This window comes from Sprattus sprattus (genome assembly GCF_963457725.1).
Source record: "Sprattus sprattus genome assembly, chromosome: 19".
Lineage (NCBI taxonomy): Eukaryota > Metazoa > Chordata > Actinopteri > Clupeiformes > Clupeidae > Sprattus > Sprattus sprattus.
Genome location: NC_137917.1, coordinates 19,461,212 through 19,476,211, shown reverse-complemented (window position 1 = coordinate 19,476,211; position 15,000 = coordinate 19,461,212). Strand labels below are relative to the sequence as shown.

Sequence of the window (15,000 nt, the reverse complement as noted above, 5' to 3'; positions counted from 1 at the left end):
GGTGGCCGGTTCACTCACTGTCCAGTAGGAAAAATGTGGGCGGGGGAATGGGTAGACCACTGCTTTCCCATGCCCACATCCACGGCTGAAGTGCCCTTGAGCAAGGCACATTACCCCGATCACTGCTCCCCGGGCGCCACCAATGGCAGCTCACTGCTCCGGGTTAGTGTGTAACCTCACTTCACTGTGTGTTTGTCACTTCCCTGGATGGGTTAAATGCAGAGGAAGATTTCAGAGTGTGTGTGTCTAAACCACACCTCTGCCATAGAGAGGACTTTCACTTTCACTTTTAGTGGGATCTTATCTTATCTCATCTTGGAAGATTGTAAAATGCTGAAACTTCACCATGGCGACCACACCTGCAACTGCTCTCTTATTTGCCATTCCATTTGGCTATTCTAACGTCACATGAACTTTTAGGCCTGAACAAAAGAATCACTTCATGTTGATTGATTGATTTATTTAAGCCTCGGAAAAGAAAGCTTCATGTAAAGCCTGCGATATCAACATGACAGAAGCTGGATCAAACAAATCAAACTTTATCATTCACCTGAAAACGCAGTAACCTTGGTGCCTTGTTGCATTTCTCAAAGCATCCTTAGCCTTTCAAAACAGCAAGTGCATTTCTTGGAAAACAATTTGTACACACAGCTCAACACAATGGATTAACTGCAAAAGACTGTAACTCTCTGAAAATGCTTAGTTTATGCCTCAAAAGTAAATCATTTCGTCAATGAATTTGTCAGTGCCACCAAAAGGCAAGTCGTTCCGTTATGTTTCGCAACCCAATTCAGACAAAATATTTCATCATGTTGCGTAAAATAAACGTATATCCCGGAAGTCTTTATTTCCGAAGTTGCTTTGTACTGTATGTCTTTCACTCACAGTTATTTATCACCATACCAGATTCTTGGCATGTCACCAACTAACTGAATATTATTTTTCTAGACACTTTAATTCTAAATTCCACAAGGCTCCAATTGATTGTTGAAGATTGGTAGCCTGGATACCAGCCCAAACCCCGCCCACAAAAAATTTTGTCAGGGAGATTTGGTATGGCTCTGGGTTAATTGGGAGAGAGTTTCATCGGTAGGATCAAACCGGACCAATCAAATTGGCAGGGCGGGCTTTATACGTTGATGGACAGATACCAACGCTTGAGTTGAATTAACCGGTAGATTCGAACTCCGACCAAGATGGCCGCGTCTCGGGTGCTTAGTGGGGAATATTTTATGTGAATTAAGCTATCTACACGACTTTTTAATGTCTACATTGACTCGGTTAGTTGTGCATGTGCAACACGAATGTTACAGAGTATTGTTTGTCTTAACTAAAGTTCTCTAGACCATTATTGTTATATCATTGCTAACGTGTACACAAAAAACCCATCGAAATAAACTGTAGCTTGTAGCCTTAATGCTAATTAATTAACGTGAGCAGGCATATCTCAACAGACATTGACAGCGCATTCATTTTGAAAGAGGAACAGAGAAACGCGATTAAGGCATTTGTCATTGAAAAGATGTTTTTGCCGTCCTTCCTAGGGATCAGGTAAAAGTTTAATCTATCAGATGGTAATAGGCTACTACGTTGCTCTGATTGGTTCTAGGTATCCAATTCAGCGAATAGGCATTTTCTTTCCTGGTTCGTTGAAACACGCCCCATAATCACAGCCCAAAGGTCCGGTATCAGACTCATATTCTGACTAGAATCATGAGTATGACATCGTCAGGCTAGAAGATTGGTGAAACAGGAGGACAATTTTGCATGCAATACCACTTCCTCGAGAACCAAGGAATCTTATCCATCATGATGATAGATATTTTGCTGTTTACTACTCTGGCTTGAGGTTTTACACTCTTACATCCTTTCGCTTTCATCAAATGTAATAAATCCTCATCAATCTGGATATCTAATCTAAAAAATTAGCATGTCACGATTTACGCAAGGACAAGATACCTTGATGCTATGGGATGTAAGACTAAAACAGCAGACGATTGTGCAAAAGCACTTCCAAAATATTCAAAAGAGTGAGAAATTGCTGTTGTGATGTGCGCAAGTTTTACAATTTTTATTCTTATCTGAGAAATATACCAAAGCAACTGAGAAAAACTGTAAATAGGTCCTCAATATTTTACCTATACTGTAAACACTGCAATTTTCAATTGAAGTTTAAGGCTAAATGTATTCATTGGAAAGATGATAGGTAGATAACAAGTAGACACCATAGATGAGAAAAACCATGGAGAATAATCTTATATGATAAAATTCAATATCAATATGACAATATTTGTAACAATGACAATAACACCAATAACAAACAGCAGTGCTGTGTTTAATGTCAAAGTTTATGGAGTTGGATTTGTTATTAATTATTCTGTTTTTGTATTACGGCAAAAAGTGTATTGGCAGGACAAAATCATCAGGATTTGTACAGCTGCATAGCCTCTTTCTGCAACTGATGTGTTGTACAGATTGATGTAAATTTGACACAGATCATGACACTTTGAGTCGAATTTCACCTGATGAATGTATGTGTGTGAGTGTGATTGTGTGCGTGTGAGAGAGAGAGAGTGCAATACAAAACCAAATGTACCCAAAACTCTTTATTTCAATAAGTTAATACTTACAACATAAGAATTACATTTGAATGAAACTGATTAATGAGCTGTAGCGGTACATAGGACACTGGCGTCATCTAGTGGTACTAGTGTGGTTTGTGTGGATGAAAACGACTTTTGTCGTTTCTACGATCTACTGTTGGGACAGCATTTCATGGGTTGCGGCAGTAAGGGCAGCCACCATGGTGACAAACTCGGTGAAGTTGACAGATCCGCTGCCATCCTGGTCCAGTCCTTTAAAGATCTCATCAATAACATTCTTGTCCTTTGCATTCTGGTGGGAGAAGAGAGTATGGTGTTCAGCGTAAACAACTTTATCTCAGAGTAATGAAAACAGTTACTGCTGAGAGACTGAAGTAATTTCAAATTTTCTTTTAAATCCAAGAATATTTAAGGAATCTGTTTATCTTATTTCTAGTGCTGGGTAATCATCCTTTTTGTGGACCCATAAACGCTTCTATTTAATTCTTTATTAAGGCGGGTGCATCTCAGAATGGCAAGATCCTCCAAGTTGATTTGAAATAGACATTTGGGCACCGTTGAGGGAAGTCTTACCCCAAGAAGACCGCCAAATTCTTTCTCGAGGAGACCCTTGAGTTCAGCCTTGTCCAGGGCCTGGTCTTTGCCAGCATGCTCGTGGAAGACACCAATGAGTGCCACCATAGCTCCCTGTAGTTGAGTCATGATTACTGTAAAAGACAGAGAGGTTAGTGTTGAGGATGGACATATTCAAACAGGTTTGCAAAACAGTTCTTTACACAGACCCACATGCTTCAGCTATGAGCTCATTGTTCTTCACATTGTGGACAACATAATGTACATATACTATATGTACACTTTTTTATATAATTTACATTGATTCAATTGAAGTGACAGTACAGGTGTGGTCAAGTCTGAAGAGTGCCCGGGCTACACGCCCTGAGACCTTTGTGTTTATAGCACCTTGCTCTACCAGTTATACAACATATTCAGTTAATATTGTCATATTAACGAGCCTTGGGAGTGCCACACAGTGGTGGTGTGGTGGCACCCTAAGATTCACCTACACTAACAGCTGTCACTCAGTTTGGATACAGGTGTCAATCAAAAAATGTGAGGTTGTAGCGACAGCTAAATGCCTGCCAGATTTTTCTAGAGTTTACAATGTTATAATTGCAGAAAGAGAATCCTTCTCCCCTGAAATGCTTTCTACATAGAGAAGTACCTGGGATAGTTTCCAAATACAATGAATGGAAAGTAGATTGTTTCTGATTGAACAGTCATAGCACAGGACTTTTTACCCTTTCATGAGAGGGTTTTTCATCATTTTAAGTGTTTCTTCTTCTGGAATTGCATAGTGGTGATATTAAAGTTGAACCAGTAAATTATATGTATTGAGCTACATTTTTTACATTAAACCTTGAGTTGATTCTCATCACAATCATGGGTTCACTTGCAATGGACCAACCAGCTCTGAGCATATATTTGTGATCAAACTCTTCCAAGGGTTAATGGTAAAGTCAAATAAGAGAATATAAAATCATCATTTCTCAGAGCAAGATAGACAGGAAGAACAAGTATTGGTCACTCAGGCACCCTTTTCACGCTTTCCTGTATTACATTAGACTGAACAAGCCTTCACAAGAAACTTAGATTATAGACTTCAGACTTCTTTATGTGGATTTCACTCAGCAGTGTGATAGAATTGCACATTATACGTCCAAGTTTACCTGACAGATAGTAAGCACCACCAAAACCCAAGGCCCTCACACAAGAGTAGTCTAAAGCCAGTTGAACTCCCCGACAGGTGTGACGAGGATGTGATCGCAGTGAAGAAAGATTGGTGGAGGGTGTTGAGCAGAATGGCTGAGGTAGGGATGTGCTGTGTCTTTTATGCCACCTTGCCACGCCTGCATCCCTGCATCCCCTCTATTGTCCTCCTCTACACCCTGGACTTTTCCACTCTCCTCCATGCCCGTTCTCTGTCCCCACCCTGGACTGTCCTTCACTCGCCTCCACACCTGCTCTTTCTCCGTCTCTCATTGGAGGCCACGTGATGACCCATCCATGCTCTACCAATGTGTGCATACCAGTATTGGCTGCGGTGACAGATGATAGTGAACCCCTTTACCACTACAAAGGTGTATTCATTTGGCAGATTATCCAAAGTGACATGCAAGCGAGGTTGTTACGAAGGGAGAGCATGGTCACCCGGCCCAGACGTGAACCTTGGTCTACAGGGTGTCAAACATGCACTGACAACATGACCGCAATGCCAAAAAGCCAGGCTCGATGGCATGGCAGTCAGAGCACATACTCACTGTAGTGACGATCACATCTTCACACTAACCTCACGCCAGGGAGGCGCACCTCACGCTGCACTGCACACACAACTCGTGCATCCACAAACCTTACATCCAGAGCGCCCCACACACAAGTGTTTCACCCATCTATGGGGTCTCTCACACAGAGGTCCACCTACCTTGGGGTCCTTCACTGGGTTTTACGGGCACGCCTCCGAAGACCTCAAGCAAGCCATCCCAATTTTGACACCATTTGTCGCGAAGGGAGAGTGTGCATGGTCACCCCACCTGAACTTGAACCCAGGTCAAACAGGCACTCTGACCGCAACGCCAAAGAGCCAGGCTCCATGGCATGGAAGTAAGAGCACAAACTCTGGGCCGCTGACCCTCAACATCGGTTACCCCCAGGGCTGTGTTCTGAGCCAGCTGCTGTACAACATCTACACTTATGACTGCACAGCCTCTGGAAGTTCAACCTCCATCATTAAATTTGCAGACGACACTGTGGTGCTGGGTCTTATCTCTGATAACAACGAGGAGCCCTACCAGAACCAAGTGGCAGACCTGGCACTGTGGTGTCAGTCCAACAATTTGGCCCTAAATATAAAAAAGACAAAGGAAATGGTGGTGGACTTCCGGCGGAAGCAGGACAGCGGGTTCACCCCCCTCATCATCAACGGGGAGCCTGTGGAGAGGGTTCCCAGTTTTAAGTACCTGGGTGTGCACATCACTGAAGACCTAACCTGGACCCTCCACACACAACATGTGACAAAGTCATCTAGGCAGCGACTGTACTTCCTCCGGAGGCTGAGGAAATTCAAGGTCTCCCCTTCCATCCTGAAGACCTTCTACTCCTCAGCCGTGGAGAGCGTCCCCACAGGATGCATCTCCGTCTGGTACGGAAGCTGTACCGCTCAAGACCAGGCCAACCTACAGAGGGTGGTGCGCTCAGCTGAGCGAACTATCAGAGCGTCCCTACCCAACGTGAAGGACATCTACCACAAGAGGGTGGAGTCGAGGGCAAAAAACATCAGGAGGGATGACACACACCCCAATGCCAGCCTCTTCACCCTGCTGCCGTCGGGTAGACGCCTACGAAGCCTTAACTCAAGGACTGAGAGACTTAAGAGAAGTTTTTATCCACAGGCAGTGAGACACTTGAATTCAAATTTTTAAATTTGATTTTATTTACATTTTTTATTTTATCTAAAACAAAATATTTTATTTTATATTTTGTATTTATTTTTGCACAGTAACATTTCACTGCAATTTATTGTATGTGACAAATAAAAACACTTGAACTTGAACTTGAACTTGAACTCATCTGTAGTGACGATCACATTGTCACAAAGGTAGATCACAAGCCAATGCACTTTATAAGGAGGAACTAGTAGCTAGTAGAATGGTAGTAGCTTATATTTCGCAAAGAGGCTTTTTAGAGGGATTGTCCTAATTGAATGGAGTTGGATTTGTCATGAATCATTCATTCTATTTTTGAGTCATGTGAAAAAGTGTACTGGCAGGCCAAACTCATCAGGATACGTCCAGCTGCATAGCCTCTATATGCAGGGGCGCTGCCAGTATTTTTGGGCCCTATGAAAGATTCTAGGGGAGAGGCATGTTCGCGCGCACAGTGCGCGGCAATTTTTTGGGGTGCCCATTTGAAATAAATCTTCATTATCAATGATAAATATATTGTATAATGGGCTGAAATGGAAGGCACCCAATGCATTCACTTTAATTATGTCAAATTAAGATTCACTAGCATTAATAACTGATTATAAAAACCAACATTCTATAAGTAGGGACTGATATTATTGTTTCGAAATACTAGAGAGATATATTAATGCAAAGAATAGAGAGATGTCGGTAGTTATTTCTTGTATTTCGAATTTGCTCGTTCACACTAACAAAATAGCTAGCTAGCTTGCTAGCTTAGTGTTAACATAGCCCACTACATTACAATATTCCCTTTCATTAACCTCAAGTAAACCTACATTTGAGCAGGTAACAATCGTTAACAACAACAGATAACAGATACAGCCACATTCTGTAACTACCTGTAGGCTACTTACAATTTCACTCCTTGCACCGTTTACTTTGAGCTAAACTCCATGGCTATAATCCTGGTTGTCTTGAAGAGACGTTAGGCAGAAACAAATTATTGTAATGCTGGTTGCACAGGTTATGCAGACGCAGACCACTTTGATTGATCGACACACGCACACATTGTTCAAATCATACGCTGGACACTTTATTAGTATTTCTACATGGGTTTAGATAATGATCAGGCTATAATAAGACCACATCGGCTATTTTATCGCTGACAACCGGGATGATTTCATAGTGGTTGGTGTAAACCGGGACATATTAGCGTCCCGACAGGTTTTTGTCGGGACGCGGGACACGCAACTCAAAATCGGGAGGTCTGGTCACCCTAGGTTAAGACCTGACCTCAGCCAGCCCAGCCGCTCTGTACACCTGCTGCCTGCCAGTGCCAGCATCTCGCATTTCGGATGCTGTTCGATTCAACGCATCACGCGTTGCGGCCGAACCATTTCGCAAGAGCTAAGGGGGAAGGGCAAATGACAATATGTTAAATCACTAACGAAAACGTTATGGAAATCGACAGTTGTGAGTTTAAAACGTTAATTTCCAATTACCATTTCTTTGTAATGAGACATTTAAAAAAAAAAAAAAAGGCAAGAATATTAATATTAGGCTATATTATTAATTGCCATCCGCGGGCCGTGGGCCGTGCTGCGTTAGGCTGGGCCGTTAGAATCAGTACCACCTTTCCCCGCCAGTCAGCGCCCCTGTCTATATGCAGCAGACTTCAGTGTCTGTTGGACAGATTCATTGGGTAAGCTGGTTGAGCAGGGGCAAGCAGGGAGAAGTAGCAGCCCAGATCAAGTTGAACACAATACCCACAAATTGCTTTCTGGGGAACATCTACCACTCTGAACACTGAATCCCAAGTGTATTCATTTTTCTCTGGTTTAACCAGTTCCATCCACAAGGTGTGGCTGCTGTCTTTAGATTGAGGAGCAGCCTGTTATGAGTCTGAAAGTAGGTCCCCATAGATTCAGTGTTCTTTTTTAATAAATAATAAAATATAATAATCTCTCCATGCTTATAATATTACTATACAATTTACAAGATAAACCCAAAGGGGAAGGAGGATGGGATGAAGGTCTTTAGTGCACGTTACATTATCTGACTAGCTCATAGAGCACACCTGCCCTCTGGCAAATGAAAGCCACGTTTATCTGATGTACTCATAAAAACGTTAAACTGGTGTCAGATTCAGTCTGCTGCTGCTCTAGATACTGGGTGAGTCACAGGCAGAACACAAGGCCACCAATCATATATGGATCAGCTCTGTTGATAGGTATTCGACTATTAGTCAGGTTTGGCTCACTGATCTCAAAAAGAAACTGGATAGCGCATCCCATGGTATCAAAGTGAAGCACCACTTTTTTTGGCACCACTTTCCTGGTGATTATGACGGGCGATGAATATGAGATATAAGATATTTAATGAATTTGCATATTAAGCCTTATAGTAATTTCAAGTTTTCCTAAACCTTGTTATATAGCTTGTGTTTGCTTGATATATATAAATATTTTCAAATATTGAAACTTGTTCCTCTATCGTATTTTATTAGTGTTGATGATTAGAACCTGGCCAATTACTATAAGGCTTAATATGCAAATTAATTTAATATCTTATATATAATATTCATCACCCGTCATAATCATTGGTCTCAAGCAGGAAAGTGGTCCCTACAAAATGGCCGCCACAATTTTTTGTGTGGCCTCACTTTGAAACTGCCAGAAACCATGGGATTCGCTATCCAGTTTCTTTTTGAGATCAGTGGGTTTGGCTCAGCTCTGTTAATAGGTATTCGATTGTATTAGTCAGGTTTGGCTCAGCTCTGTTGATAGGTATTCGACTATATTAGTCAGGTTTAGCTCAGCTCTGTTGATAGGTATTCGACTATATTAGTCAGGTTTGTAATATTTGTATATTTCTCTTATATCAGGGTCACAAAAACCACAAAACAATTGGGAACCAATTTTAACAGTTTATTTCAAATATTTAGAATAGAATAGAATGTTTTCTATTAACAAGATGGTTAAAAGTTGAAGCACATATTCCTGCAAGGGTGTGTGAGATACAGTTTGAATGTTTTGTTTTTCTTGTTGTTTTCATATTCTTGAATTGATGACACCTTCATGGATTAGAGATGCAGAACTCTGGACAGAGAGCTCCCTCTAGTGGTGGTGTGAACCTTTGTGTGTGTGTGTGTGTGTGTGTGTGTGTGTGTGAGGGTCAGCATGAACATCTGTAAAGAGGCCTCTTGGTCTTATGATGATTCCTGCAATATGCTGGTCAAAGCAGCCACCATGTTGAAAAACTCCATGAAGTCCACAGTGCCATCAGCGTTAGCATCAAGGGTTTTGAACCAGCCGTCCACAGCGTCCTTATCCTTTGCACTCTGTTGGAAAAACACAGTGTAAGAATCTCACAACTTGCTTTATCACCTTTCCTTGAACCATAAGAAAAAAACATGATGTGGTTTTCGTTGCATTTCGATTCAGTTTCAGAAAACCTGGACCATTAGGTTGCCAGCAAGCACTGATTTTAAACACTATGCATGTATTAAAACCTGAGGGTGAATGCGGGTGAAATTAAAGTATGAAAATTGTGGTTGAGTTTATTCTCTCATGAGTAGCCGAGTTTGTGAAAGGGCTTTCCCAACTGTGGACAACAGTATAAAAGAATATAAAATAAATGTTGTACATATCCTCAAAACCTGGTACAAGTTATATCTTTATGGCAGTTTATGTAATTTAAATGGCCTGTATATCGTATCTTTAACTTAACTTGAAATAGTTGGATACACCAGCCTGTAGAGTGGACTCCCATGGTTTTAGGGCATTTGTTTACTGTTTTTGTCACTTGCAAAAGTTTTTTGAGAGTCAATCGGAGTTATGATTAAGCTGAAAACTCTCTAGAGATGTCAACTTTGTGGAGATGTCAGAATACTCACATCAAGTTTATGGCCAAATTCTTTTGTGAGAAGACCCTTCACTTCACTTTTGCTAAGGGTTTTAGCATCTCCGTCTTTGCCTGCATGTTCGGCGAAGACCTCGATGAGGGTACCCATAGCTCCCATCAGACGAGACATGGTGATTCTGAAAGAGATTCAGTGATACAGTTACAAGTGCTGAACTTTGATAAAGTATAGAACACAAAATACTAAGAACCCAAAACTATCCTCGTGTAAAAAGACTGAGAGTTTGCTAAGAGAAGATCACAGAGGGTCGTTTGTAATGCTGTGCTGCCAGTCATTTATGTTGGCACGCCTTGTAGCCTTGTAGCCACACACATTCTCTTTCATGCATGCACACACACATACACACATACTCACTCACTCACTCACTCACTCACTCACTCACTCACTCACTCACTCACTCACTCACTCACACACAAACACACTCACTCACTCTGTAACTCCCTCTCTCTCTCTCTCTCTCTCTCTCTCTGTCTCTCTCTCTCTCTCTCTCTCTCCATTGAACACTTAAACAAATGGAGGGGTGAAGAAGGGAGGAGACCGTCGCCAACGCCCTTACCAAATCCCTCTTAAATAAGAGAGAGACAAGGTGGGGGATTTTACTGATCTTGTCTTGGTTCCTCTCTGCCTCAGACCAGGATATATTTGTAGGTGGTCTCCCACAGATATATAAACAAACTCTGATATAAATCATGGTTTGGCAGTATTTAGTTCCATAGTTTTCTAGCTAGTTACTTTTAGGTATTTTCAGCCATGTACAGATTTCACTTCTCTATGGCAGAAACATTTAGGTATTGATGTTAAACTAATGCAATACATACTTCATGAGGAGAATCACATGCATATGTTCTTACGAGAATGACATTCATACTTTGTTACTTTTTGGGTACACTGGTGAAGCACTTCATTTGAAGTACACCGTAACTAAAAGGCAGCAGCTCAACATGCGAGAAGCCAATCGTGGAGGATACAGAAAAAAGAGAGGTCATACCAGGACAAGGAGTGGGTGAAACAGAGTAGAACTGTCGGGAAAGGGAGAGAGAGAGAGAAAGAGAGAGAGAGAGAGAGAGGTGGGGACAGGGAGAGAGACAAAGAAAGAGGGAGGGTGTGTGTGTGTGTGTGTGTGTGTGAGAGAGAGAGAGAGAGAGAAAATACATAGAAAAAAATGACAAGAGACAGACAGAGAAAGAGAGAGAGAGACTTTTAAAACTCTTCATTGAACCATCATGTGAACATGTGGATCAACGACAACAACCACCTAACCCAGTCAGGCCAACCTGGGAGCATATCATCAAATAAACACAAAATTCCCATCAGCAGAAGCAAGCAGAACCCCTTTGTCTAAACACCACCTACATAAGAAACAAACACAGATTCAAATAGTCACATAGCAAGAGAAAGAAGCGCCGGCCTTCACATATTTCATCACAGATGTTTCTCACAGCCAGGCTTGTGCCATTGCACAGGGATTCACAGCAACATGCTGTAGCCTCACAACTTCAACAAGACACCTCTGCAAAAAGTTGAACTCACCGACAAGTATGGTCCAGAGGACTTGACAGTGAGATGAGAATCAGAGAGAGTGAGTATGAGGGAGTGATCTTGGCAGCGACGGACTGCAGGTTTTATTCTGAGCTTGCCACACCTTTCTCCTTCTCCCCCGCCCCCTCTCCCTCTCTCTCTCTCTCTCTCTCTCTCCCTCTCCCCCTCTCTCTCTCTCTCTCTCTCCCTCTGACTCTCTCTCTCTCTCTCTCCTTCTCCCTCATTCCTTGTCAGTGTTCAACTCTTTATCAGAACCACATGGAAACAGGAACAGTAATTGTCTATTCTCTCTCTCTCTCTCTCTCTCTCTCCCACTCTCTCTCTCACTCTCTCTCTCACACACACACACACACACACACACACACACACACACACACACACACACACACACACACACACACACACACACAGAGACTCATGCACACAAACACATTACCAATGGAAAATACGCTCTTGGTTGCTATCAGTTTTTTTGTGTGGATGTTACTGGGCATGAAGCTGCCGGACCTGAGTGAAAAGTAGTCTTAAGAAGCAAATGCACAAATAGACACACTGAACCAGCAAATACATTAATGCTAATCCCTATATATATGGAAAAAAATCACATGTCACCAATAATATCTAAAACATTAAATTGTTTTTTCATTCAAATATGTAACCAAGTATGAGCAAACCTCATGTGTTTCTGTTGTACAGAGGTTGGTGGTTCACATTTAGGAGCTGAGTACATCTTTGGAGTGAAACATCTCCAATGCCATCAGGATGTTGCACACACACATACACACAAACACACACACATACACACACACACACACAGACACACACACACACACACACACACACACACAAACACACACACACACACACACACACACACACACACACACACACACACACACACACACACACATACACACACGATGCATGTCAAGATGTTGGTCACTGAATATTCCACTGTTTTTGTTCTCCCTGGTATCTTAGTTATAGACACACACTCACACACACACGCCTTCTGGGATCTGCACTCTTGTAGATTCAGATTATTATCAAGCCCATGGGGACTTTTACACTGTGACATTAAGTACTTGGGGGTGTGTCTGTGTGAGAGAAGTTTCAAGTCATTAAAATGTTTTTCCCTGCCTTACAGTTTGCATCAGGCTGCCCGTAATAACCCAGCTTCGATTGTCCACCTGCAGTTTAAACACACACACACACACACACACGCACACACACACACGCAAACACACACACACACACACACAAACACACACACACACACACACACACACACACACACACACACACACACACACACAAACAGACACACACACACACACACATACACAGTGTCAAGGATACAGATGGTGCCATTTGAAAATGGTGACTCAGAGTCAGCCATGTTGCTGTGGTGATCACCCACTGTATCATAGCAATGAGAGGAGTGGTCTAACATCGTTTCAATGGCATGCTGGCGTACTGTCAACAGTGTAGTGTGTGTGGGTGACTGTGTGTGTGTGTGTGTGTGTGACGGGGGGGAAGAGAGTAACACATACAGTTTCTTTTAAATGAATCCCATCCGTGTGAAAGCACTCTGATGCAGCTGAGGGGAAGTTAAAACTGGAGACGAAATGGTAGAAACTTGGCACTTCTGTGGACGTGTGGAAGGAGGAGGAGCAGGAGCAGACAAAGGTCCTTCTTCAGGTGACGACAGGGGTCTTGTTTGGGCTCCATTACCGGTCCTGAGATTACATAACAGAGTGACTCATGAGGAGGGAATCCTTGTTGTGTGCCATTCAGTTCCTCTCTCGGTGTATGCGTGTGTGTTTCTGTGGGTGTAGGTGAATGTGTGTGAGGGTTTGTGTGTGTATGTGGGTTTTTTGTGATTGTGCGTATATGTGTATTTATGTGTGAGTGTGTGTGTGTGTGTGTGTGTGTGTGTGTGTGTGTGTGTGTGTGTGTGTGTGTGTGTGTGTGTGTGTGTGTGTGTGTGTGTGTGTGCTGCGCATGTCCTAGAGAGCCATCACCCGTCATGATTCTGTGCACAATTGCAGTATTTATTCAAGCAGCTAAACAGCAGCTTGTGATTTGTTCTTGGTTGCTGTGGTTCGAGTTCTCATGATGACTCACTCACCAACAACATCCCCCGAGGAGAGCGGCCCCTCCCTGCCGCCATTTTGGCTCAAGACGGGGCTCGCAGTTTCTTGTCCTTGTCCCGACTAAGACTTCCCGAAAATCCCACAACCAGGAAATGCATGGACCATAACCATTTTTGGTGTGAATAATCAGAGTAGATGAACAATATTCACATTTCGCTGTTTGCTGTATGCACATGAAACTAGGTTGTTTTCAAACACCACTTTTTTTTTAGCTAAAAAGTGGAAATACTGTTAATTTACATCACATGAACACAAACATTGGGGTGAACAAAAAAACAATGCCCTTAAATGCCCAATCAAACCTAATGCATAGAACTAGGGAAAAGAGGCTGTGTCTATTCCTAGAAAGTGCAACAAGTAGCGTCCATGTAGGTGTGTATCGGTGTGTGGGTGTGAGCAGTACCGGTTCTTCCAACACGCACACTACGCACGTTGCGTAGGGCCCCGCAAATGTATTCTTTATAATAAAGGCCCCGTGGGGAAAGAAAAAAAAACGTGACAACGTAACTGTCCGTCGCGGACGTCAGATAGCTACCCATGCGCATCATTAGTGTAGAAAGATGAAGCGGAGCTATCCATAGACATGTATAGGGAGCTATCCCTCGGAGAATGAAAAAAGGAAGGGGAAGGGACTTGAAAATGAACTGCGGGAGCAGCAGTCAGGTAAAGCCTTTAACTCTCCTCTCCTGGTGGGAGAGAGGGAGGGACAGTCCGTGTTAGACCTACATCAACAGGGCGGTGAGCCCTTGGGGATCCCCGGTCTCTGTGTGCGTCTTGCTAGCTTCTATAATTTTAGTTGTAGCCTTGTATAGTTACAACTGCACTTAACAAAATGGAAACTTTGGAAAGTAATGGATACATATTGACTAAGATTGAAGTTTGTTTGCTTGGATAGCCCACAGGCAAATATAGACGCAGATACGATTTATTCTTGGTGAATAAATAAAACTCGTGAAATATTATGACAATGGTGCTAAATAATAAACACTTATTAATAGAGTGAGATCATACCGAGAAATATCAAACTGTTGCTTGAAGTATTGGTTTGATGTTTCGAGGTTAGTACGTTGTTTATTATGGCATTTTACTCTCCTTTCATTTTATAAAGACACGGTCATTGTAAATCGAAAACATGTCGTTTTGTTAAGCTCAAGTCTTCTCACGACTCAATTTGTTTGCCTAGCAACCACTTCAACAGAAAACGGACAATATGGATCTGCTAAATAAAATGGTTTTAATTCCAAGTGATTCAGAGTTTGTAGTCTTTCTATAACAAATAGTTGCTTCTTCTGAGAACCTTGGCATATTTTCACTGGACC

The 15,000-nt window shown here is 42.3% G+C and overlaps 2 protein-coding genes across 2 annotated transcripts; both read right to left on the bottom strand.

The window, feature by feature from the left end:
• Positions 1 to 2,754: 2,754 nt before the first annotated feature.
• Positions 2,755 to 3,305, bottom strand: LOC308380775 (protein S100-P-like; the record flags this gene model as incomplete). Its single annotated transcript, XM_080858180.1, has 2 exons — positions 2,755 to 2,895; positions 3,177 to 3,305. 2 exons carry the CDS (start codon positions 3,303 to 3,305, stop codon positions 2,755 to 2,757), a joined length of 270 nt encoding a protein of 89 aa, XP_080714306.1.
• Positions 3,306 to 8,976: 5,671 nt separating this feature from the next.
• On the bottom strand, positions 8,977 to 11,566 carry LOC308380774 (protein S100-P-like). Its single transcript, XM_080858179.1, has 3 exons — positions 11,517 to 11,566; positions 9,960 to 10,104; positions 8,977 to 9,404 (listed from the first exon to the last, which is right to left on the bottom strand). Exons 2-3 carry the CDS (start codon positions 10,095 to 10,097, stop codon positions 9,273 to 9,275), a joined length of 270 nt encoding a protein of 89 aa, XP_080714305.1. The 5' UTR covers positions 10,098 to 10,104; positions 11,517 to 11,566; the 3' UTR covers positions 8,977 to 9,272.
• Between the last annotated feature and the right edge of the window lie 3,434 nt (positions 11,567 to 15,000).

Excerpts from the sequence above, each read along its gene's own strand:
- LOC308380774 (XM_080858179.1), bottom strand. The coding sequence starts at position 10,097 with ATGTCTCGTCTGATGGGAGCTATGGGTACCCTCATCGAGGTCTTCGCC. Across the intron at positions 9,405-9,959 it reads AATTTGGCCATAAACTTGAT|AGTGCAAAGGATAAGGACGC; the intron begins GTGAGTATTCTG and ends TTTTTCCAACAG.